Raw genomic sequence first — 27,160 nt, forward strand, 5'->3', positions numbered from 1 at the left:
AACTGGACCCCTTGCATGCTGTTTTAGCATAGATTGTGAAGACTGAATGGACTATAGAGACTGGCCTCCCCAAGAGGCTGCTCCTCCCGGGCTGGGACTCAGCCACAGTGATGATGATGTTTGGAGATAACTGCATAGTCATTGCTCAGACTATCTGTTTTGTGGATAAATAAAGGTTTATCAATCTGGTATCTGTCACTTGCACTGCTGTTTCATAAAAAATGTGTGTGCATGTTTGTCGATGTTCCCTTTCCCTCATCTCTCCTCCTGGAAAATAGGATAAATTAATTCAGTGATTCCAATTCATGTCCCAAGCTTCTGCTTGCTAGAGTCTGTCCACACATGCAGGGTTGTAGCAAGATTCAGTAACAGTTTAAATTTAGTTACACTCTGTTTACATTACCAGACTGAACCATGTTTTAACCATGTCAGGGAATAACTATGTTGTAACCAAGTTTTCTGTCATAGTTGTATTTATGTTGGTATGGGCCCTAACTGTCTCCTCAGAAGAGGAACAAATTGTTATCTCAGTGAGTCCCTGTAATATCTCAGACTTATCTGCTAGCTCTTGCATTAGGAAAGCAGTAGATTACCTCAGTAGTGTATGGGGCCCTTGAAATAACCTCCGGAGCCATCCAATATGGAGTTCCCACTAGGGACTTCCTTTTTGGTACATCTTTACTGATCTGAGCACAGAAGCCAAAATCTGAGAGTTTCACCTGTGTGAGAGGGGGAAGAAGGAAGATCACTGGAATCTTTAAACAAAGGAGGGAATTGACAAAGGGACAAAGATAAAGACCAAGTGGACAGAGGCAAGATGACTGGATAAGACAAAGAGAGAAAAGCAAAAGAAGAGAAAAACAGTAAGAAGGGTAGGAGACTAAATAAGGTTACAGCAGCAGAAGATAAAAGAGAAGGCGAGACTAGGAAAGATGAGAAAGAGAAGGAGAGGCTGAAGGGAAAGGTCATAGGAAAGAACCTGGGTGAGTTGGACACAGAGGAAGTTAAACAGAGGAAGCCTACCCTTCCATCAAGGGTCAGGAGAATGGAGTCGCTCTTAATGTCTCTGTGAATCACACCCTGGGAATGCAAATATGCAAGGGCTTGCAGCACTGACTCACACACTGTCGCAATTTGTTCCTCGTTTAGCCTGAAATAAAACCCAGAATTGTAAAGCTGCCTCACATTTGACCGTACAGGTTAAATGAATGACAATCTCCTAAAAGTGCAGTGTGACCCTTCAATCAACTTCCCTTTCTGTTATCAGTAATTTTTCAAGATGTTTACTTTTAGTTCACAATGACCAAGTGTCCATATCATAAAAAACATGAGCGCAATCAGAAATGAGTGGTACCATTGTGCGTAATTTTTGCAAGAAAAGCCAAGAAGCAGATGAGCCTGGAGCCTCAACTACTTTATAATTTCACCCCTATGTGGTTCCTCTAGCTCAGGGTTGAAGCAGAGCAATGTGGGAAACCTTGTACTGCCGCTGCCCTGTTGTATTGATAAGTAGATTTTTGTCTCAAGGGCTGGCAATTCAGAATCTTTCACAAGTATTAAATTCAGACAAATCATGTCTGTAAAACAGATTTTAGATTTAAACAAGAGCCGTGTCCCCAAATTCAAATTCCAAGCTGGTACGCTAAGCCAGTGGTTCTCAACCAGTGGCCCAGTCAGAACACAGCTGTGGCCCAGGCAACATTCTCAGTGTATGTATATTAGGGTGACCAGCTAGATAAGTTTATGGAGGGAATGGTTTAATGGGACAAAGTGATTTTAGTCAAATGAACAGCGTGCCATCGCTGGTAAATAGTATCAATGGCCAATGAGGGTCTGGCTGGAGAATCTTGCCTACATGCTCAGTGTTCTACTGATCGCCATATTTGGGGTCGGGAAGGAATTTTCCTCCAGGGTAGATTGGCAGAGGCCCTGGAGGTTTTTCGCCTTCCTCCGCAGCATGGGGCGGGGGTCGCTAGCTGGAGGATTCTCTGCTACTTGAAGTCTCTAAACCACAGGATTTGGGGACTTCAACAGCAGAGTCAAGGGAAAGGGTTGGGATGGCTTTGTGGCCTGCATCATGCGGGAGGTCAGACTAGATGATCATAATGGTCCCTTCTGACCTTAAAGTCTATGAGATGTCACGATTTTATAGGGACAGTCTTGATATTTGGGGCTTTTTCTTATATAGGCTCCTACTATCCCCCATCCTCTGTCCCGATTTTTCACACTTGCTGTCTGGTTACGTGTGTGTGTGTGTGTGTGTGTATACACACACACACACAGAAAATTTCCTTACCTCGTCAAACCTTTTTTTAAACTTTTCCTTTATTTTTTTAGTTGTTTATGTTTAACATAGCTTTTTTTTGTCTCTGCTGACTGATCGCTTACTTCCAGTTCCAAATGAGGTGTGTGGTTGACCGTTCAGTTTGTAACTCTGAGGTTCTATTATATTACACTCAAATCTAGCAGAGTTTTTGTATGTCTAGTATCAGAGGGGTAGCCGTGTTAGTCTGAATCTGTAAAAAGCAACAGAGGGTCCTGTGGCACCTTTCAGACTAACAGAAGCATTGGGAGCATAAGCTTTCGTGGGTAAGAACCTCACTTCTTCAGATGCAAGTAATGGAATTTCCATTACTTGCATCTGAAGAAGTGAGGTTCTTACCCACGAAAGCTTATGCTCCCAATGCTTCTGTTAGTCTGAAAGGTGCCACAGGACCCTCTGTTGCTTTGTATGTCTAATATTTCAAATACTGGGTCACCAGCAGAGAAAGCTTTGGGCCTTATGAACCTAGGTGCTTCCCACTTCCTAGGTCAGAGGAACCACCGCTTATTGCAAAGGAATTGGTGGCTTTAGTTATAAAATTTGATAATTACAGGGCATTGCAATCATGATCATTACAAAATCTTTGGAGCACAAAAAAAAGTTCTCCAAATGAATTTCATGACGCAGGTCTTACAGTCATGCTATTGCCCATCGGGTAGCATAATTCTTTTCTTTGTACTTCATACCTGATTTGAGACACAATGTCTGTGAGGGCTCCTCCCTGCAAAAATTCCATGAGCACCCAGAGTTCCTCTCCCACCAGGTAGCTTTTATACATCTCCACCACATTGACGTGCTGATAGTCTCTCATTATCACCACCTGAGAAAGTAGGAAATGTGTTTCACCACACAACAACATCACCCATAACCATAGAGCAAAAACCTCCCACAAAGATCTAGGTGGGCTCCATTTGTCTTTCTATCTCACGTGATGTAGGCTCACTGAAGCACTCTGATGCCCCCTCTCATTATCAGACTCACTTCATTAAAAAGGAAGATGGTCCTTCTCTTTCCTCCTTTTACTATCCTCATCTCCTTACCATCTTCCCTCCATGAAAAATAAAGATGAGCCTATCGCTGTCCTTGCTTCATTACAGAAAGCACAGTCCACTGCTCGCCTGTGACCATCCTCACCTCATTAAAAAGAAGTTCCCGTCGCTGCTGCTTTCTCAGGTCCATCATCTTTACTGCCACCTGTCGCCCTGAATGCTTCTCACGAGCGATGCAGACAATGCCTGTAGATCCTTCACCAATCTTCACATAGTTCTCCAGCAATGTCCGGGGATCACCCTGGTCCACCACCATTCTGAGTGCAGCCTTGAACTGCTCATGAGTCACAACCACAGGGTCTTCATTGGCCAACTGTCCTTTAGCAGAAGAGTCTTGGGACAGGTGAAGGTTGCTGGAACTGGTCTGAGTGTGTCTGTTTCGGGGGGATCCTGCTGGTGATGGCCTGCCCTGTGGCAATGTAGTTGCCTTCTCAGTTGTTGGGCTCTTCTGGGGGGTACCAGCTTCTGAAATCATCCTGGTTAAATCTGGTGCTGGCTGATCAGGCGGAAGAGACTGGGCTTTGGTTGAAGGGCTGCGTGGAGAACCCCACTGCTGGGGCCTGAAGAAAGCATTAGACTGAGAAGAGTGGATTAAAAAAAAGTGTTGATTAGATTAGTAAGAAACAGAAGGCTGCAGAGATCAGAAGTATGTTATGCCAGTGTGGTCCAGTGAATAGTGCACCAGACTAGGAGTCAGGAGAGCTGGGTGCTATTCCCTGTTCTGCCATTGGCCTACAGGATGATTTGGGGCAAGTCACACAGGCCGATAATTTCAAAAGTAACTAGGGATTTGGGTGTCCGTCTTGAGACACCTTCAAGGGGCTGACTTTAAGAGGGTAAGAGCTAAGCACATTCTGAAAAAAAATCTGGCTCCTAGAAAGTGTCTTAAATTGGACACCCAAATATGGAGGCACCCAAAATCACTAGGCACCTTTGAAAAATATGGTTTGCTCTGTGCCTCATTTTTTTCATCTGTAAAAATGGGGGATAATGAGTCGTACATACTTTGTCAATCACTTGAGGTTGATGGATGAAAAGCGCTATGTAAGTATTCAGTTATGGGTGCAGGGAGTGATTTAAGTAGGCAGAATGTAATTCCCCAAATTGGAATTTTGCCAAGACAACAGAGTTAACATGCTTCGTTTTGGGAAAAGTGCCATGGGATTTTTAATAGTGTAAATGGGCAGTGTCTCATTGGAAAGGTCAGACCTCCAGCAACACAGAGCCATGTGACACCTTACTATGCCACTGGTTCAGGTGTGACTCAAAAGGAATCTGAATTACCATCACTCTTCCCAGCAGTGCTCAGGGCTCTCTCTGGAGACCTCCCACTCAAGTACTAAATAGGCACAACCCTATTTAGGGTATGAGAGCTAATAAGATCACAGCTTGCAGAATACACATACTCTCACTCACACTAATAAAATGGATAGAGTTCCAGAAAGGATAAATCCTACAGGATTTAAGATGTCTAAGCATCAGCGCTCACCCAGGCGATGTTGACTAATTGAAATTCAACATAAAGTGTGGTCAGCTGCAAAATGAGAGAGCCTGTTCCAGCTACACTCCACAGTATCAGCTTCACCGGAAAGAGCTTAATCAAAACACTTTCCATTGCCAATCAGCAGCAAATCAATCATTTATAATTTATAGGTAAACAAATATTAAGTGGCAACAAACCTTTATCTGTCATTATTTAGATTGAGAGTTGAAGCTGACGGTCAGGCATAGAGGGAAAGGCAGATAATAGTTACCGCTACGCTATAGAGAGATTTCTTCACTTCAGAAATCTTCTTAAGACACAGAGAGAGACTAAACTAGACTTTAACTATATAAGCCTGAATTTTTATTAAGGATTTCTGTTGACAATAAAAACTATAGACGTGTAACATCTCCATACACTCACTCATTTTCAGGCACTCAGATACAGACACCCGTGTGTGCAAACATGGCTATGAAGTCACTGGCACACATAGAACACAAATACACACAAAAGTAACTGCCTGTTAGAAATGACTTCCTGCTCCCATAGCAGCTCTACCCCTGCATTCCAGCACAGACATGTTCCTGACAGGAAGGTATTTATTTCTGAACTGTTGTTTTGTTGCACAAAAATAGGGGTGGGTTTTTTTATAACCTAAAGCGCACAAAAGGCCTTTACATGCACACAGGCTCATACATGTCTGTCTAACCACATGCACATACATTTCCTGCTCCAGCCCTCTATCACCCTGTGTATACACACATTCCTAGGTTGGTAACTGTGGGTGTTCCCTGGTCCATCTATCTGGAGGATCACAAGCGCACACTGTTCCATCCTTACACATTGTTCCCAGTCTGCCTGTCTAGGCATACCTATTCCCATTTTTATCCAACTGTATTCCCATGTCAATCTGTCCAGGGTTACACGTTTCCCTGTGTACATGTTATTTTCCCCCACTTCCACACACACTTACACTTCTGTGAGAATATAGAGCAAGGTATCTCAGACAGGTCCTTTTTCTTGCTACAGGAGAGGGCAGAGATGGTCATTCCTTACAGAGGCTTAGGGCCAGATCTTCAGCTGATGTAAATCAGCATAGCTCTATTTACTTCAGTGGTGCTAGTTTGACTTACACCAGATGAGGATCTGTTTTTCTTTCAGTGCCACTCACAGACAGGCAGAGAGACTTGTGCATAAAATGAGAAAGAAACAGACCCAGAGAGAGAGAGTTCTGTAAAGAAACAGAGTGAGGGACAGAGAAAGCAAGAGACACAGAGCTGTTGTGACAGTGTACCCCATAAGGCTTTATGGGGAGGGGGTGCTTATAAATGTATGGATGACATAGCTGGAATATGTTTTGCACTGCCTGTGCCATGTAACATATCTCCATAAAGGTTATGGTCTACTATATCTATTCATCCAATTTGTACATATATATCATTTTCTACTCGAGGTTAAGAATATGGGCTGTATGCTTGCTTGATTTCTAAGTAAGCTTTGTGAGGCATTTGGTCAGCTTCTTTAGGAAGGAATGCACCAGGTTAAGTACCTGATCAGGAGACACTTGGGGAACAATGCATCTTGGAATGCTCCAATCCACATGAGAAGTCTTCCTGGAGACATGCAAGATGCCATGTGGACAATGGCGTCGGCCTGCAAAGACTGAGTCATGTAGGGGCATGTGACTTGCCCAGGTGACTCCAAAACTCCATCTTGGAGCTGGACTTTGCATAGGAGGGAGGAGGGGGGTCTCCACCCACAAGAGAGAGTCTATTTAAACCTGTGGGAGACCCCTCCATTTTGTCTTCAGCTGGCTAAAGAAGGAGCCTCTCCACACACCCCCCCCCCCAGGATACTTGAAGGAGACTGAAACAAAGGACAGTAACTGCAGGGGGTGTGAGTGATTGCTGGACCCAGGCTAAAAGGAGATTAGCCTGTAAAAGGGAGCACTCTGGAACTGGTGAGGAAATTATCTGTATTCAGTTTGATTAGGCATAGATTCGCGCATTTTATTTTATTTTGCTTGGTGACTTACTTTGTTCTGTCTGTTACTTCTTTGAACCACTTAAATCCTACTGTCTGTATTTAATAAAATCACTTTCTATTTAGTAATTCACTCAGAGTATGTATTAATACCTGGGGGAGCAAACAACTGTGCATATCTCTCTATCAGTGTTATAGAGGGCGAACAATTTATGAGTTTGCCCTGCATAAGCTTTATACAGGGTAAAACGGATTTATCTGGGTTTAGACCCCATTGGGAGTTGGGCATCTGAGTGCTAAAGACAAGCACACTACTGTGAGCTGTTTTCAGGTAAACTTGCAGCTTTGGGACAAGTGATTCAGGTCTGTGGGAGTGTCTGGCTCAGCAAGACAGGGTGCTGGAGTCCTGAGTTGGCAGGGAAAACAGAAGCAGGGGTAGTCTTTGCACATCTGGTGGCAACTCCCAAGGGGGTTTCTGTGATCCAACCCGTCACAGCTGTATTTGAAAATTAAGTGTCTATTCTTTAAGGAAATGGAAGAACATTCCTGTGATCATTCTCATTTGATTGAAGGGCACCACCCTCCAGCATCTTATAGCAAATCAGTTCTGCTGGGTCAGAGATTCCAGTCCCCACCTGCCTTTGTCACACCTTCCTTAGAATAAAGGGACATAGCAATAACTAGGAACTGACCTGCAGGGAACCAACCCATCTTACAGAAGGCACCAAATAGTTATTAGATGGTAATGACTTTTGAAATGACCTCAGTTGAATTGAAAACAGTGATCTAGAGGTTTTCTATTCTATAGCCATTATCAGTGCCTTGAGCCATTGCACCAGTTGCTTTTTATTTTAGTCATACTCTCAAAACAAAGAGGCTTCCAGGGAATGGAGTAGTTGTGAATCATCCCATCCCCATCAACAGTGGTGCTTAAATAGATTAGAGTCAGAGCTTAAAGTCAGAAGAGACCACTACATCTTCCAGTCTGACCTCCTGTATATCAAAGGCCACCAACACCATCCAGCGCCCACACACTAAACCCAGCAATGGAAATGAGACCAAAGCAAGTGAGACCCACAGGAGACTAAACTATTATGTGTCACAGGCAGAGAACTGGAGGGACCAAGGTGCACCAGTGCCTGAGGCCCCTGCAATGGCGGGGAGATGATTAAATGACATATACCATATAATCCTGGTAAGTGACCCACACCCTCCAGAGGAAGGTGAAAAACCGCCAAGGTCACTGCCAATTTGACATGGGGGAAAATTCCTTCCAGACCCCACATATAGCCATCAGTTAGATTCTGAGCAAGTGACATCAGCCAGCCAAGCGCCTGAGAGAGAGAGAGAATGTTTGGTGCCACCTCAGAACCCTGGCCCACCACATCCAGTGTCCCATCTCCAACCATGGCCACCACTGATTCTTCAGAGGAAGGAGATAAAAAAAAAACCTCCCAGAATATACTGCGGGCGGAATCCCTTCCTGACCCTTGGCGATGGCTGGCTGACAACTTGAAGCACAAACTTCAGGAACATAAGATATAAACCTGATGTGAGCCCCAGGGTTATTGAGCCCTGCCCAATACTCTCGCTGGAAAGGGTCAGTTTGCATCTGTAGGCCTACTCTACGTTTAGGGCTTGTCTGTATCAACAGTGTGTGGAAAGCTGGGGTGTAAATCTACCTTGCACTAATCTGCTGTGCACTAAGTGTCCAAGTGGCCCCTATTGCCATGCGCTAAAAGTTCCCTAGTGTGCTTTGATCTATTCCATTTCAAAACCGAGTAAATTAAAGCACACTAGGGAACTTCCAGTGTGTGGTAGCAGGGTCCACTCAAACAGAGGTGGGCACACTAGTGCAAGGTTGATTTACACCCCAGCTTCCCACACACTAACTGTTCAATTAGACAAGCCCTGAGAAAAGTTTTGCCAGTATAGATATACCAACATAGCTATCCCAGCAAGTCCTCCTTGTAGATATAGCTCCTAGAAGAGTGCTTTTGGCAGTATAAGTTATGGCCCATCAAACTAAGCTATACCGGGCAAATGCACTTTATACCTGGTATACCTGGCTGTAGTTTTGAGCTATGCTCAGCAGCCTATTTTCTGAGGAACATTATCATTTGTCTTTGCATGGACTAAACTGTCTTTCCACTTTGGGTCTGTATTTTTGGCCAGCACTACTTTGACTCGATCATTAACCTAGCTGGAGGTATGTTGTTTGAATGTGAAAGTAAACTGCAGCACTATAAAAAGTCATCAGTGTATTTAGGTTTAAGCAGTAAATAAATGTACCTTAATCTGCAGGGCGGAGCCTGACTTATTTGAGTCACTGGATGAGGGAAACACACTTCGTAACAGCCTTCGTTTCAAGCTGTTTTCCCTCGATTTGGGACAAGGGCTGCCCTCCCCAGAAGGCCTGGGATTCACTTGTGCCACCAGGCAAGGCTGGGGCCAGCATTCTGAGCTTCTTCTTTCAGCCTTATCACTCTTCCCAACCAGAACACAGGTGTGCTGTTGATGCTGCGAAACTGAAGTGAGCTGGATGCAGCGCCCATCCTCACCTTGGAACTCTGAAGGCCCAAGGGACTTTGCTTTCATTACCATACCATTGGGATGAGCTTGCCCATCCGTCCTGGATTTATAATCTGGCCACATCGTCTGCCTTCGGGCTGCTTTGCTTCCACCATTGCAGTTGAGGTAGTTTCCATATTTGTCTTCCCAGTCGACCTCAGGGCTCTGAAGATACATGTCTGGGAGCCTGTCCTCTCCCAAAAGTCCAAGTGACTGGGCTCTCCTTCTGCTGGTTGGGCTCTTTCCCCTTAGAGTGTTGGAACTGATGACAGAAAGCTTCTGAATATCATTCAGTATCCCAGAGATATATCCCTCCAGTTCGATGCTGCTGCCCCTCACTACAGTCTGTCAAACACACAGAAACAAAAGGCAAAGTTAGAGCTTTAACCCGTGAGGCTCAGGACGTCAAGGTCGGGGGTTGAGCTTTGTGTCTGGCTAGTCATTGAAGTTCAGGGTGGGGGGGATGTTTGGCTTCTCCATTGTTTTTACTTTCTTAAAGTTTGATGAACCGTATACTGCTGTGATAAAGAGTGGCACTAGCTAAAGTACAGAGCAGGGAGGCACTATATTCCTCACACTGCTTTTCTAATGCACCTCAATCCTGACCTGCAACACTCCTACTAGTTCCAGGAGTGGGCATCTACTTCAGTTCTGACTTTTTTATTCCTGCTGCTATTCTGGGTTCCACTTCATTCTGTAACCACACCTCACTTGTGACCATTAGCCAAAGAAGCTATGAACACACACACGCACTTTTAAGATATCCTTGTTGGAAAAATTTTGCATTGAACTAGCAATGAGTCCTGAGAGTTGGGTGTTAAGAACTTTGATTTTGAGTGCACTGGACAAGTTTCCTCTTTATTTATTGGGGCACTACTTCCAAAACGGAGTCTCCACAAATCTCAGTGCATCTTAATCTCTACCTACAAATCTTTTTCCTGTTCCAGTACAAGGTCCTCCTCTTCTCCCACAGCTCTGTCAACGCATACATAGCTTAGCACCCACCAGCAGCCAAGCTACCCCCCCACCCCCCGGCAGCGCCTCCTGCCCACTGGCAGCCCCACCAATTAACTCCTCCCCCTCCCTCCCAGTGCCTCCCGCCTACTGAGGAATAGCTTTTCTGCAGCGTGCAGGAGGCGCTGGAAGGGAGGTGAAGGAGTGGGGATGGGGTGCAGTCAGGGGAGGGGGCAGGGAAGAGGTGGAGCAGGGTTGGGGCTTTGGAGAAAGCAGTGGAGTGGGGGCTGGGCTGGGGGGTGGAGCAGGGGCGGGAAGGGGTGGGGTGGGGTGGGGGTTTGGGGCTGAGCACCCCCAGGAAAAATTGGAAGCTGGCGGCTGTGAATGCACATTCAAATCCTGCCTTTCTTAGTCTGCTTCTAATTCTGGTTCCTCACAATTTTTCCTAATGCTTCTTAATCCTGGCCTATAAAACCTATGCTGTTCCATCTCTGGGTCCCTCCTCTGTTCTGCCAAGCCACTGCAATTATAAATGGTGAACACACTACTGGAAACAAAAGGATTGCAGCAGTTCATAACTGCCTTGTAGGCAAATGATGAAGGATAAGGCATCCATCCAAACAACCACCAGTACTGTATTAGTGGCACGCCCTATACACTCAATATGCTATACTGCAGCCTAGCCATCTTGTTTATTTTGGAAGTGAAAAGCTTACGTGCTAGAAATTCAAACCATCTATTCTCCAAAAGAAGACATAATATCACTCCTACCCCTTGTGTGAATCTCAATCTGTATGAGGAAATCTTCCTATGGAGGGAGAGGTAATCTCCTGTTTGCTATCTCAACTCTGGGGTTCTTCCAACCATGCTGAATTAATTACCCCGGGCCAGATTTTCAGCTGATGTAAACTGACACCGTTCCAGTGGAGCAACACTGACTTGCACCAGCTGAGAATCAGGCTCACTGTGAGTTAAGGAAGGAAATGCAGGGGAGAAAGATCCTATCAACTACAGGTGAGTTGAGGCCACTCAAACTCATTTAATTGTGTGTCCAATATCTTAGACATGGGGAAATTCATCTCTCTACTCCTGCTGTGGTAATACATCTTCTCATGTGTATACATGCATCTCTTGTTCTGCCTTCAGTTTGAACTTCTCTGTCAATCACCACTTTGATTGGGACATTGACTGCAAACTGGTTCCACCACCTTTACACAAAAGTGATGAAAAGGAAAAAGCCAAAAAAAAAAAAAAAAAAAAAAAAAAAGGGTCAGAAACCCAGCCCAGGAGCCTATTTAGTAGGGTGAGTAAGCCTAAATTACTATTCTAGTTCACTCCTAAACCTCAGCAGTCTGTGTTTATAGTTTACCTCAGCAATGCAAATTTGGATAATAGTAATGGTTTCTAAATGATCCACTAGCTTAAGCTGTGGTCAATATAACCTCACCTCCTCCTCCTGACTGAAGCACAGGGAGGACAGTACAAACTCATCTCTCATGCTTGCAGATGGGGCAGATATGGGGCTTGCTCCTTCATCCCTTTCAGATTCATAGGTGGTTCACTAATCTGTAAGGCCAAACCTAGGATCATATTCCCTATGGATATGCTGGGAGCTCTCCAAGGTCCATTTCTTACTGAAGGGTAGTTGAATGACTGGTTCAGTGGTTCTCAAACTTTTTGTATTGGTGAGACTTTTCACAGAGCAAGTCCCTGAGTGTGACCCTTATAAATTAAAAGCCACATGTTTTATATTTAACACTACTTTAAATGCTAAATTTATAACCCTGTTGTTTAAAATGAATTTACTTTTTCTCACCGCTTTTAAATTAAGACTAAAATACATTTATCAAATTATTGTTATAAGCAGAAAAGATTTCTTAAATAGTTACTGATTAATATTGGGAGAGGGTGCGAAGAAACTTTATCAATATCACTGTTCACAGCAGACTTAGCGCCCCACTGCCACCCTTACTTCCGTACTGCTGTTGGCGGCAGGTGCTGCTTTCAGAGCTGGGTGGCCAGAGAGCTGTGGCTGCTGGCTGGGTGCCCAGTTCTGAAGGCAGCGCCATCACCACCAGCAGTGCAGAACTGCAGAAGTAAGGGTGGCAATGCTAAACCATGCCACCCTTACGTCTCTGTAACGTTTGCCCTTTGTACTGGGAGGGGGGGGCTATAGCCCCCACAAGCCTCCCCCATCGCCACCCCTGCCTGTGAGTCTGACTGTTAAATTATAAATTATGTTGGTTTTTTTGCCAATCTCAGTGTTCTGATCGATCTGCAGTTCAATGTAGTTCTTCAGCTGCTGAACAGTCAAGCCCTCTGATGTTGTCTCAGTCCCAGGAATGGCCTTAAAGAAAATGGCACCCTGGGCGAACTTCTATTTTGTCACCTTTCCTTTGGAGCCAGAGAGGTTTTACTCTGCCTTCACAGAAGATAAAACTTGGTCAAAACCTATACCTTAACCTCCCCTGGACTCCTTACAGATCATCCTGTAACATTAAGAGGACATTTTTATTCTGAAGAACATAGAAGGTGTTGCTTCATTTGGGTTGCACTGCATTTGACAGAATGGGAAGGATTAACTTTCCTCTCTCACCTTCATAGGTTGAAGCTGCATCCTGGTGATTCTTGAAGGGTCTACAACTGGCTTTGGGCGTTTTAGGGTGTCTAGAATATTCTGCCATTGAGGGGGCAAGCCAATGAATTTACCCTCCTTTGGATCGAACGAGGTGTGGACCCGATGCTGGAAGTTCTGCGGAGCAGAGATCTCAGGTCGTTTCTTCTTCTTTTTGCGAAACATGATGCCTGAATCAGAGAGATCAAATGCATTAGATCTAGTCATTTATATGGTCTTCACAGTAGTTATTGTACTGCTCCAATTAGGGTTGCTAATATTGGTTGGACATATTCCTGGAGGTTTCATCACATGATATAATCTTTAATTCCCAGAAACTCCAGGATAATCCTGGAGGGTTGGCAACCCTACCTACAGTTATAGCTGCATTCTAATTTACAATCTAACCCCTCTTTTTCCATTGCTCATACAAATTCCTTTTAGCCTGAGTTTTTCCAATCTTGGTCTTAGCCTAAATAGCTGAGCTTACACTAGGATTCATAAATCACCACTGATGTAGCTACCTTGTTGGGAGTAATGGGGGAGACTGTAGATAGCTGTTTTTAATCACTTCTCATTTAAGTCTACTCAGAATAAGCTTAGATAACAGAGAGAAAGAGCCTGACCCCTATCTATAGCTGCCACCACTGCCATCACCAGAGGAGCTGCATAGGCAGATAGTTATGGGTCCTACTCTTCCTAGAGCAGAGAAGGCCAAAGAGAATTTTTTGGGAACATTTAAGCAATGTAGGTTGAGCCACATTTTTATCTGCAGCTAACTTAAAAGCTGATATAGGCCTGAACCAAAAGCTCAGTTTTATTAGTATTTTTAAAAGGGCTTTTTTGGATGTGGGAAGGTAGGGTATTAAATCCAAAGGTGGATTTGATTTTTGTGAATGGTCCCTACTTTTATAATAGGCTGAGAATAAAGCCACAAGTCCAATACTTTTGAACTTTGAGGTGTTCAAAAGCCGAATCCCAAACTTGCAGCTCATGACCACCTCAATACAAATAGCTAGCAAAGTCAAACTTGCTGAAGAGATTTTAATCAAACCTGGAAAAAATTAGTGGAAAATGGGTTCTTTGGTTTCAAAGTTATAAATGCTTAAAGTCAGCAATGTCATGTATCTGACCTAGAATGTTTTCTATTTGTGGTTTTAAGGGCATGTTTAGCAGGGACACCTTACTGTCCGCCTAAAGCTGCTTGAGTCTGTAAATTCCATAAATCAAATATCTCCAGTTCAAGAAAATTGCAAACTGTCAAGAATGCCACTGTTAGAATGATACTATTAGAAATGGCAGCTTGTGAAAGGTCATGATGAGAGAAACGGCCGGGAAGCCTCCAGCAGGGGCCTAGCATTTTAGATAGCTCAGTCTAGGTAAAATGCTTCAGCACAGGTTCAGTGCTAAAGCTCTGTAGCATAAGCAGCCCTAGTTTAAGCAATTTATAATCTCCACTCTAGAAAATCCCTGTTTTTTGTCCCCCTTCCTGTAACCTCTGTCTACTTGGCTACCTGTCCTTAAATTGTGAGTTCTTTGGGGGCAGGGACATCACTTTCTAAATGTCTAGAAAACGCCTAGTACACAGTAGACTCTGTCATGAACAAATAATAAATGGGTGAAGTTCCTGCCAGGTTCCTCAACAAAGTTCCTGAGGGTTACTCACCAAAACACAAACTTGAGCTTAAACTTTCTCCCCAAACTTCACTGTCCCTAGGGTTTCCTTGCAGGACTTCCTCTGTCCTGGTCCTCTGCCTTTTTCCCTCAGAAAGATACTCCAATCACTCTTGTATCCCATTTAGAGCTAACAAGCATGAATCAGAAGTAATTACTCTGTTCCTTTACTCAAGGTATTAACACCTGAGGTTAGGGTGACTCAGCAAAGGAACACTGCATTCTTATGCAGGGTTCTAGAAACTGACACACATTTACAGTTTCCTAAGTCAAAGAACTCCTGATCTAGTTATTTTATTTTTCTTCATTTTTCTAAATTAAAAGGAAAAAATAGTGCTAACACTATGTTAAGATGGAAAAATCAAGCTCTCAAAAGGACGGCAGTCCTACTAATTAAAGTTATTCCCAGAAGTTGATTATGTTGCATACGTAGAATTTTCTTTATCGCTTTCTCCTGTTCAATTTAAACCTTAATATATTACTGTTTGTTGATAATACTTATAGGAAATACATAGGATGGGGCAGTTACCATCTTTTACTTATGTGTTTGTATTGTGCCTAGCACATGACTCGGGCACCTAGATGCTACTGAATTACAATAAATAAATAATAATATTATTAACATTGTGGGAGAAAGTTGAGATTCTGGATTTTCCTAAATTTGCGGTTCAATTTCCCAACCTTAATATTACATTAATGCTGGATGCACTAGTATATTATCTGTACAGAACCACTGGTGTACATAGATACTTCCTGATCTTTTCCTCTATCCAACAGCAGATTTTGGACCCTCACCAAGCTCTTATACTTCAGAAAAATCATTCTCCCTTCCCAGTACCTCAGCTTTAGGTTATTTTGCTGGATAAATATTTCATGGGCCAAAGACAACAGTGAATATAGTGAAAATAATTTGTTTCACAGTAGAGAGCAGACATTTCTGGTGATATTTTCCTTACATGCTATACACTTCAATATCATGCTCTCTTAATGATACAATGCTATACATAATTCGCATTGTTACAATTAGAACTACAGTTTAAAGCAGTGTACAGTGGTTAAAAAGTGATTATTTAACATACTGCTGTATTTCCTATCCTTAGGGCCTGGATCCTGCAAACACGTATGCACATGCTTAACTTTACTACCATGCAAAGTTCCCTTGAAACAGTACGGAGGGGATGGAATCAATCAACTTACGGTAGTAAAGTTAATCATGTGCATTAAGCATTTGCAGGATCGGGGCCTTACATTGTATATCACAGCAGGGCATTTATACGGACTTTTCAAGTACAAACACAGCATTACTGTGCTGCATCAAAATGCTCACAAGAGACCCCAGACTTATTATTCCATCTGAAAACCAGAGAAACAATGTAGAGAAAGGCATAAAAGCCCATTTAGAGAAGCACTATGAGGCCTCACTTCTGCACCTGAGGCTAGGTCTACATTGGGGGCGCGGGGGGATCGATTTAAGATACGCAAATTCAGCTACACGAATAGCGTAGCTGAATTTGACGTATCCGAGCCGACTTACCCCGCTGTGAGGACGACAGCAAATCGACCGCCACGGCTCCCCCGTCGACGGCGCTTACTCCTACCTGCGCTAGTGGAGTATGTGCGTCGATTCAGGGATCAATTGTTGCGTCCCGACGAGACGCGATAATTCGATCCCCGAGAGATCGATTTCTACCCGCCGATCCAGGCGGGAAGTGAAGACAAGCCCTGAGAGGGTGCACTGCCAGAACGGTCTTTGCTTTGGAGGTGGTTCCAATGGCACCCAGGGCACATATGCTCTAATGGTGGGCTCACTGGGGCAGTGCTCGTCTTTGTTCTGTATCTGTATAGAGCCCAGAACAGTGGGGTCCTGGTCCATGACTGGGGCGCCTAAATACTACTGCAATTCAGATAATAAATAATGAGAAATAATCGTGGAGACAATTGTTGGAGGAGAAGAACTGCAGAAGATTTCCTTGGAAAGGGAAGTAACCTGCTAGCTACTCCTTTTGGCACTGTTCAAAGGACAGGTGGGGCTACTAGAGAGGCTCCACAGCATCTGACATAGATCAGGAAGTGGGAAGCACTGGATAAAATGCTGTAAATCTCAACTCTCTGCCAGGACAAGAAGTGTGTCAATAATTATTAATTAAAACCTCTTCACTGAGCCATGAGGATGGAAACATTCCTAAACTGAGTAGCCAAGTGATCTTATTGTTTTAACCCTTGTTCTTCCTCATCCACCCCCTCCCTACTCTTTGTAACCTCCTTCATTGCATCCCATCCATAATTATACTTAGGGGCCTACTAAATTCACAGCCATGAAAAGCGTGTCACGGACCGTGAAATCTGGCCTGTTGTGTGCTTTTACCCTATACTATACAGATTTCACAGGGGGGACCAGCGTTTCTCAAATTGGGAGTCCTGATCCAAAAGGGAATTTCAGGGGGGTCACAAGGTTATTTTAGGGGGGTTTCAATATTGCCACCCTTACTTTTACACTGCCTTCAGAGCTGCACAGCCGGACAGTGGCAGCTGTTCGCCAGGCACTCAGCTCTGAAGGCAGCGCCCTGCCAGCAGCAGCACAGAAGTAAGGGTGGCAATACCAAACCATGTCATCCTTACTTCTGTGCTGCTGCTGGCAGTGGCTCTGCCTTCAGAGCCGGGCTTCCGGCCAGCAGCCGCCGCCACTCTCCAGCAGCCTGCACTGCTCTGAAGGCAGCGCTGCTGCCAGCAGCAGTGCAGAAGTAAGGGTAGCAGTACTGCAACCCCTTTTCCTCCTACAATAACCTTGCAATGCCCCCACAACTCCTTTTTGGGTCAGGACCCCTACAATTACAACACTGTGAAATTTCAGATTTAAATAGCTGAAATCATGAATTTTATGATTTTTAAAATCCTATGACGGTGAAATTGACCAAAATGGGCCATGAATTTGGTAGGGCCCTAATTATACTGTAAGATCTATAGGGCAGGGACGATGACTTTCTATTTGTTTTGTAAAGCCCCTAACACACTTTGGGGTGCTGTAAAAATAAATCCATAAATAATAACTAGTAGTATCCCTTTATGATTCAGTATGATTGGATTTATATGCAAATTACTGAATTAAAATGTTCAATTTTCCATTCGGGGCCAAATTTTCAACCAGGCTTCAAAAGTAGATCTACCCCAGCATATAACTTTGCATGCACATATACAAAACATAGGTGCATTCACATTAGATAATTGTGCCTTCAAATCACCATTTAGAAAGCACTTACCCCATCCGTATACACAAAAGTATGGTTCACATATGCAGAAACATGTATCCATTAAGTTCATGGTCACATTTACATCAGCTGGCTGAAAATTTGGCCTTTGTGTCTTTTTGGCTAGTAGTATGAGTATTATAATGATAAAATGCATCCAACCCTGTACACCTACATGTACCTCGGGGTTTCCAATGACATTTGCTTTACATTAATTGCTTTGATTATAAATACAGTCTGATATTGGACAGGTGGTTGTAGTTTAAAGGACACTGTGAGGATAAAAAATCCTATACTAAAAATAGGTATTTAAAATCCCATCAGCTTTAATAATCCTTTAGGTTTTGCATTTCACTCAGCTTGGATAGTGAAATGAGAATGATCAATTACTCTTGTGGTTCTCCTGCATTGGCTATAATATTTGAGTTTCCAACAGGAGAATGTTTAAATAAGAAAAACTAAAACATGCCCTTTGTTATCCAAAAACAAATTAATAAGAATATTTTTATCATATAAGACTTAGATTTTGTAAATAAACACAAAATCTACACTTAAGCCTTAAACTATTAGACAACATCCCCTTAATCTGTCATACATATCCTGTGACACCGACACCATAGTAACCTACTAAACCCTAGTCTTTTCACTCATGGCTGATAGCCATACTGTAAGAAATGTCATAAACATAAATAATAAAAGTCACTACCCTGAGACAAAAGCAGCTGGAGATTTAAATTCTCTCAATGATCCATTTCTGCTGCCTGGGAAACCACGTCAGATTTTTAACGCCAGATATAGCTTTTCATAGATAATATAGTTCCAAAAGCTGTCACATCTGCTAGCGAGCAGGAGAAAAACCAAAGACGGCAGATTCAGAGCAGTGGGAGGGATCAGCTGGAAAGGAGGGGCAAGGAGAGAGAAGGGTTAGGCTCAGATGAGAGGAAGGGGGAATTAGGGAAGAAGAAAAGGAAATCAGAGTTGGAAGGAGTGATTGGGAGACATCAGAGAAATGGGCATAGAAAATGATCAGCTGGACAAAAGAAAGAAGGAAGTAAATGGTAGCAGGAATTGTTCTTTGTTATCACACAGTATTTCAGATCCTAAAGCAAATTTGCTCGTGTGATTTGTTATTTCATCAGCTTCCCTGATATAATTATAGTTTCACTGGTGCATAGGGCAGGTGTATAAGCTCTGATTGTGTCATTGTGTGTGTACGTATGTGTATACACACACACACACTCTCTCTCAACGTGAGTGAGAGAGGTAGGTAGCAGGGTGTCTGAGGTTTACTTGATTATTTTTTATTTAAAACAATTTCTTATGGCAACTGAAACACCACTCTGGCTGAGTAGTTCTACCCTGTGGGCATCACCATTCTGCTCCCAAGCTTGGTGGGTCATGTCCTCCCTGGACCAAGAGCACAGCACTCTTAGATACTGGATGGGAAAAAATATCAGCCCAGTGTCCTCAGTTGATGCTCTGAAAAGTGTTGAAGGACTACAAAGAGGGGCTGGGGGAGTTCGTCCAGTCCAGCCAGGCTGCAAGTTCACACAGGAAGTCTGTGGCAGAGCCAGGAACTGAACTGAACTTTGATCTCCTGAGTCACATCCCAGTGCTTTAGCTGCAAGATCTAGAAGAGTAGCCTCACTGGGTCACTGTGTTCTGAGGGTGGGGAGAGTTGAAGTCTCCTGAGCCAGAGAGCACAGGAAGGAATCCTAGAGAACCCCCCAAGCAAAAGGAAAACCCCATTAAAACTCACTGAGATGCAAGTCACAACAGTGTAATACATTTCAAGTATGGCGAACTAGATAATTATCCATGTGTTTGGGTATGTATAATACACACACTATTTTATTGCTTTCCAAGCCCTATAGAATCCTAATGTTTACTGTTCTGAGGTTTTTGACATGATCATTATTTATTTCATAGCACTTTGCAGACAAAACAAAACTGTCAGGTTCCTTCCCTAAGAGTTTTCAAATCTAAATGAAACTTTACAAAGCCAGGGATAACAACTAGTAAAGAGTGGGTGGAGGGGGAAAAGGTGAGGGCTAATGGCAGGAGGCCAGACTTGACCTCTCGAGGTCACTTCCTGCCCTGCATGCCTATGATTCTATATTTGAAATGGGATCTGAGAGTGCAGTGTCCTGCCATGATCCCTCTCTGCACCTTGATCCGAGGCCCTGGGCTTTGGAAATGCTGGTTTGGGTGTTTTGCTTTCCTAAAGGAAGAGATTATGTTTGCTGCTGTACTATAACTTTTAGTATTTCAAGTCCTTCGTTATTTTCTGATAGTAAAGCTGTATGTCTGGCAAGATGGGTGCACCATACAACCTAACAGCATTGCAAACCGATGTAATGCTCTAAATCCTGTGTGAACACATACCCAGGCGTACAGATTAATATTCCATTAGAAATAAGATTAGGAGAGATTTATTTGTTATGTTGCTGGGTTTATTTTGTGACAGATGAGAAAGGCAATGCAAACTCCCTACATTTGATGCATGGCTTTTACCAAAAGGATGGGAAGGACCATAAAACTAAATTGTTGGCTTTTTTCTTTTCTCGTCCGTTAAGAGCAAAATAGGCTACATAATAAATATGTCTTTCCTGAGCTTATTATGAACAGTATTTATTGTCATGCTCCTTGGTGGGTTTTAGACATCCTGGGCCAAATTCACACCTGATGACATAAAAGCTCTTCTAAAGGAAGGTTTCAGAGTAGCAGCCGTGTTAGTCTGTATCCGCAAAAAGAACAGGAGTACTTGTGGCACCTTAGAGACTAACAGATTTATTAGAGCATAAGCTTTCGTGGACTACAGCCCACTTCTTCGGATGCATATGCATATGCATATGCATCCGAAGAAGTGGGCTGTAGTCCACGAAAGCTTATGCTCTAATAAATCTGTTAGTCTCTAAGGTGCCACAAGTACTCCTGTTCTTCTAAAGGAAGGAGCTTTCGCACTATGTGAAGCTAATACTATCACAACCCAACCGTTAGCCAGCTTCTTTCTTTATGAAATAATAAGGCTGTATCTGTTTTCACAATATTATTATTCAAATTAGCATCTAGAGGTCCCAGCTGAGATCAGGGCACTATTGTGCTGGGCACTGTACATACACACACACACACACAATCTCTGCCCTGGAGATTTTACAATCTAAATAGATATGACTGACAAAAGGTGGGAGAAAGGGAACTACTATCATCCTCATGTACAGATGAGACGCAGAGATTAAATGACTTGTTTAAGTTCACACAGGAAGTCTGTGGCAGAGCCAGGAACTGAACTGAACTTTGATCTCCTGAGGCCTGGTCCCCACTAAGTCCCCACTTCGGACTAAGGTACGCAAATTCAGCTATGTTAATAACGTAGCTGAATTCGAAGTACCTTAGTCCGAACTTACCGCGGTCCAGACGCGGCAGGAAGGCTCCCCCGTCGATGCCGCGTACTCCTCTCGGCGAGCTGGAGTACCGGCGCCGACTGCGAGCCCTTCCGGGATCGATTTATTGCGTCTTAACCAGACGCGATAAATCGATCCCAGAACATCGATTGCCTGCCGCCGGACCCTCCGGTAAGTGAAGACAAGGCCTCAGTCACTGCCCAGTGCTTTAGCTGCAAGATCTAGAAGAGTAGCCTCAATGGGTACACCTACACAGGGATAAAAGACCCGCATTGGCCCAGGTCAGCTGACTCGGGCTTGCAGAGCTTGGGCTGCAGGGCTACAAATCACGGTGTTGACGTTCAGGCTCAGGCTGGAGTTGAGTTCTGGGACTCTCAATCCTCGCAGGATTCCAGAGCTCAGGCTTAAGCCTGAGCATCTACACAGTGACTTTTTAGCCCCGGAGCCCAAGCCCTGCGAGCCCAATCAGCTGACCCAGACCAGCCACGGGTTTTTTATCCCTATGTAGACGTAGCCTTTCTCCTCTTCTTATTAGGTCTACTGGAGAATTAGGGTTAACAAATACTAACGTAGCACCATCAGCAGCACTGCTTTTCCCAGGCTCAGACTCAGAGATCATAAGAACATAAGAATGGCCCTACTGGGTCAGACCAAAGGTCCATCTAGCCCAGTATCCTGTCTTCCAACAGTGGCCAGTGCCAGGTGCCCCAGATGGAATGAACAGAACAGGTAATCATCAAGTTATCCATCCCCAGTTGCCCATTCCCAGCTTCTGGCAAAGAGAGGCTAGGGACACCATCCCTGCCCATTCTGGCTAATAGCTCCATGAATAGCTATCCTCCATGAAATTATCTAGTTATTTTTTGAACCCTGTTAAGGTCTTGGCCTTCACAACATCCTCTGGCAAGGAGTTCCATAGGCTGACTGTGCATTGTGTGAAGAAATACTTCCTTTTATTTGTTTTAAACCTGCTGCTTATTAATTTCATTTGGTGACCCCTAGTTCTTGTGTTATGAGATCAATCCACAGAACTCACTCTCATCTGGTTCTGCTGAGAGGGGGGCACCTCTCAGCCACCTCTCTCACCAAGTACATTTGCCTCCAATCACAGATGGACACTGCCCTACATTCACAGCCCCATTCCATTTACAGTGGACACTCCAGGCACCATACAGACCACCTGTAGAGTCCCTGGGGTGCATCCAAAAATGGAGGTGGATTGTTTTCATTTTTAAAAAATCATGTTTTTCCACATGCTCTCCACTTGCCATCATAACAGACTGCTCATTAATTCAAGACACTGTGGAGACATTTGCTAAGCTTGCCCTTCCTTAGGACTCGGTATATAAGGGCAGAGAGATCCCAAGCCCTGATTCTCCATCGGCCTGCACCTTGCGAAATCATCTAAATCTGTGCAAAGGGGATGAAAAATGGTTCCAAATCAAAATGGTAGCATTTTACACTCACTGTGCCCAGATATAAGTGCCCACACAAGGTGCAGAGCAATGAAGACTCAGACCCCAGGATTCTTGCCTTAGCAATGTGGTGGAAATGTGCTGAGATGGCAGGAGCATGCCACCTGATCATGACGACACCAGCAGCTAGGCTAGCAAAGTTTTGGAGACAATTTTAGCTACTTCCAAACAATAATAAAGACAAGTTGATTCCCCACTTATCATAAGGTAGGTAATAACCCATTGCTTTGCACTCACGCAGCTCAAAGTGCTTTATGAAAACACTAAACCTGCCACCAGCCTGTGAGACTGGTCAATTGTATTATCCCCATTTTACAGATGGAGAAACTGAAGCACAGAAATGTAAAGTGACTTACCCTAAACCTAGGGTGACCAGGTGTCCGGTTTTCGACTGGAACACCCCGTCGAAAAGGGACCCTGGCGGCTCCAGTCAGCACCGCCAACCGGGCCGTTAAAAGTCCGGTCGGTGGTGCTGCGCGCTAAGGCAGGCTAGTCCCTACCTGTTCTGGCTGACACCGCGCTGTGCCCCAGAAGGGGCCAGAAGCTCCGCTCTTAGGTGGGGGGGAGGAGGGGCATGGGGCTCCGCATGCTGCCTCCGCCCTGAGGATTGGCTCTGCACTCCCATTGGCCGGTTTCCAGGGGTGGTGGTGCCTGCAGGCGAGAGCAGCACGTGGAGTCTCCTGGCTGCCCCTGCCTAAGACCCGGACCTGCTGGCCACTTCTGGGGCGCGTGCAGTGCGGTGCTAGGACAGGCAGGCAGTCTGCCTTAGCCCCCCCCGCTGCACCACTGACCGAGAACTGCCCATGCCCCAACCCCAAGATCCAACCCCCTGCCCCAGCCCTGAGTCCCCCACAACTTGGAGTACCCTCCTTCACCCCAAACCTCTCATCCCTGGCCCCATCCCCGAGCCCTCAACCCCTCGATTACCCCAACCCCCCTGGCTCAACCCATAGCCCCCTCCTGCACTGCAAATCCCTCTGGTCCACCCCCCAGCCTGGAGACCCCTCCTGTACCCCAAACCCCTCATCCCCGGCCCCACAGTTAAGGCTCTTACCCCCTCCTGCACCACAACCCCCTGCCCCCGCCCAGTAAAAATGAGTGAAGGTGGAGGAGAGGGAGCTATTGAGGGAGAGGGAATATGGTGAGTGGGGGGCGGGGCCTCAGGGAAGTGGCAGGGGTAGGGTGTTCGGTTTTGTGCGACTAGAAAGTTGGCAATCCTACCCAAACCACACAGTGAATCATATAAACTGAGCTTAGAATCCAGACCCTCACTGACCCCCGGCCCCCTGCTGTATCCACTACAGTACACTGACCCTGCAACCACAATTCAGTAACATCAGGTCAGACCACACCTCCTCTCAGGTATCATTTATTTTGTCACCCAGTTCTCAGACTGTAGAAGGGATGGGAATGGGAGGAGCCTCTGATTTGTAAGGGCAACAGCAGCATCATATATAGGGCTAAGAAACATTTCTAATAACAGGTTTTGAAGGGAACAGGAGCCTGATTTTTATTTTATCCAACTATGTTAATGTTTGACTCTTATGTAAGGCCAAGGCAATCAATCTAAAAACAAAAGTAATATCAATACTGCTCAAGGGTTAATTCAGCAGTGTAGCAGCAACAAACACGCTGCCACCCAGGAACCTGAGTTTGCCTGTTAGATACCATACAAGAGCCACGTTAAATGGATATGGCCTGATTCTCCCCTCTATTATACCTGGTTTACACTGTAAACTATAGGATAGTTTGGATTAAGAAGTAAGTAGAAATTAGGCTAACTTGGGTCCAAAACCTAGGTGTAGAGGAGTAGGGGAAACTGAAGTTGCTAGTGTGAGAAAAGGCAAAGATAAGTTGGAGACAGAGTGTTATGGAAAAGTAAGAGTTAGCAAGGACGTGACCCAGGGCTTTGTTACCATGATGTTTGGATTATAACTGGTTTAAGCAACATTTTTAATAAGTGTTTATGAAAATTGTGAATGGTTTATTCAAATGTTATCTATATTGCTAGTATGCGAAGGACATTGGTACAGATGTTAATTGAAATAATGTGCAGTGTTAAGAGCCTATAAGAAGGTGGAAGAAATCTAGTTATGGTAAAGGACAGTTTAATGTTCATTAGTATTATACTAGAGTATAAAAGGAATAGTTTTGCTAAATTGCAAGGGAGAGCTCCAGTTAACATCCAAAGGGCACCATTCGGTTCCAGGACGATAAGGCTGTACTTCACTCTGTTGTCAGTGGACTGATCACCCATTGACACACCATTCCATCTTGGACTGGGAGTATAATAGTAGCATTTGTGTAAGTAGTATTTACATGCCTGTTTGCTTAACTAATCATTTTTCTAATAAAGTTTGGTTGTATCATTCAAAGTGTTGCCTAGTGATCCTCTACTAAACAGTTTTTCTGCAACCAACCTAGAAGCTTGAATCTGAAACCCAAGTTGGGTTTTCTTGGACCTTATGTTTAACAACTCAATATTAACTGGAAACATTTCAGCATAAAGGTTAACAAATGTTTACAACATTGATATAACCCGTTCATGTCAACAGAGATACACAGGAGCAAAAGTGATGTGATAGAGTGGAGAATTGGTCCCATAGTTTAGATCCTGATCTGACATGGTCTGAGATTGCTGTGATGATAAATGTGCTCTCCTCTAACCCCTGGGGCTGAGGAGGGTAGCATCTTATGTTAACCTCCGGAGATTCTGTCACTGACTGAAGAGGAGTGTTAACTGGACTCTCCAGACCAAGGGGGTGACATGGGGCCTTAGATACCATCCTTCTACAAAGATAGATGGATAAACCTTGATTATCAGGAGCAAAAATAATGCAGTGTAGGTTTGAAAATAAAATACTGTATGATCCAGGGGAATGGGATGTATGTAGTTAAATGCATTTTTACTTACAATTAGAGCTAATCTGTCTAATTGTTTCAAACAGTTTACTCAACATATTTAGCCCTTTCTCTCTGCTCATGAATTGTCTTTGAACAGATTGTGATTTTTATGAACACATCAAATAGTTTTGACAAAGATGTTTGACCTGTGGATTGTTCACAAACTGTTCACAGCAAATATCCATTTAGGTACTGATACTCAGAATTCGTTATTTGACGTTTGGGACTGGTCACCCAGCTCACATGCTATTGTTTCTGCTCCATGATAGGATGGCTGGACTTTTACGAAGTACGTACACTTTCCTCTGGAAGGAATTTTAGTCATAAAACAAATTTTGTTTCTCAGTTAACTGAATCTCACCTACTGGGCCCCAAATTCTCTCTCATGAATATTCTTACACACAAAATTTTGTTCACATGAATGTTCACAGGCAGCACACCACAGAGCGGCACTCACAGGCTGCTTTGAAGCCCAGCTGCTAATTTCACAAACAGGTCTTTTATACTAGTTGACCAGCTCTATTTACTGTTAGCTTATTTATAAGCCATTGTTCATACATCTCAATGTGCTGCAGAATGTGAGCATCAGTGCACAGCCTTATCACATGTTAATAACTAGACTGCTTAGGGGAGAGAGAATTTATACAATGCCAGGACAGCAGCACCCCTTTCACAAGCAGCAATTTAGGGATTCAGCTGCACTGGGCATTGTCTTATGGATGGTCTTCAGAAAGGGGGATTGGCTATTGATCTTTTCAGCAAATGCCTCGTTTTGTACATATTCCCAAGCCCCACCTTTGAGTACTCACTCACCAGCTATTTGCTTCTCTTCTTCTTCTCAGACTACTTCACTGTTCGGTTCTCCAGTACATTAAGTCATTAATATCCTGGCAAACAAGAGGACAAATGGATCAGTAAATATTACTGGACAATTGCCACACAGACCTACCTTTTCCGTGTAGTGTGTGTGTGTGTGTGTGTGTGAGATCACTTAGTTAAAAGAGATTGTGTGTACATTGCCAATGTAATTTGACAAATGGTTTTCAAATAGTATGAAGTTAGCCAGTTCCCTGATACTTCAGATATACACAGTGTTACGACACAATATGTCAGTAGCTGTGCTGAAAGGGTCTTAGCTGACATAGCAAGGGAGAAATCCAGGGATATGGGCATGAGGGGTTTTAGCTGGTGAATCAATAAGTATCTTTGATGGGTATGGTGAGGGTCCCTGCAGATATAAGGGGGCTCCCTGGAGATATTGCTACATCTTGCAAACAGACAGCAAGCAGGCATGTTCCTGACATGGGCTGTCTGCTTTCCCAAGCATCATCAGGGGTGACTTTAACCTTCTTCGCCAACTGCCAAGACAAGCAAGGCATTTTCATTCCACACTCCACATCGTTGACAGCTTACACTAACAGGTCCCAATTGCCACATCCCATAAGAGACACACATTCTTGCTTGTCTAAAGGGGACAGGGT

At 44.1% G+C, this 27,160-nt stretch overlaps 1 protein-coding gene across 3 annotated transcripts in view; it reads right to left on the reverse strand.

Moving 5' to 3' along the window:
• Positions 1 to 27,160, reverse strand: part of PAK6 (p21 (RAC1) activated kinase 6) — a 52,320-nt gene that overhangs the window by 4,351 nt on the left and 20,809 nt on the right. For 2 of the 3 annotated variants that reach the window (XM_024106677.3, XM_065593175.1), the window contains exons 2-8: positions 26,493 to 26,566; positions 12,960 to 13,168; positions 9,131 to 9,754; positions 3,458 to 3,949; positions 3,010 to 3,143; positions 1,024 to 1,150; positions 594 to 719 (exon numbers count right to left, since the gene is read on the reverse strand). In XM_024106677.3, coding sequence (XP_023962445.2) covers positions 594 to 719; positions 1,024 to 1,150; positions 3,010 to 3,143; positions 3,458 to 3,949; positions 9,131 to 9,754; positions 12,960 to 13,163 — 1,707 coding nt within the window. In that variant the 5' untranslated portion in view covers positions 13,164 to 13,168; positions 26,493 to 26,566. Of the gene's footprint in view, positions 1 to 593; positions 720 to 1,023; positions 1,151 to 3,009; positions 3,144 to 3,457; positions 3,950 to 9,130; positions 9,755 to 12,959; positions 13,169 to 14,643; positions 14,783 to 26,492; positions 26,567 to 27,160 lie in introns of those variants that run through there. The other variant, XM_008169942.4, reaches the window with a different exon arrangement.

Source organism: Chrysemys picta, chromosome 4, assembly GCF_011386835.1.
Source record: "Chrysemys picta bellii isolate R12L10 chromosome 4, ASM1138683v2, whole genome shotgun sequence".
In the NCBI taxonomy this organism is placed as follows: Eukaryota; Metazoa; Chordata; order Testudines; family Emydidae; genus Chrysemys; species Chrysemys picta.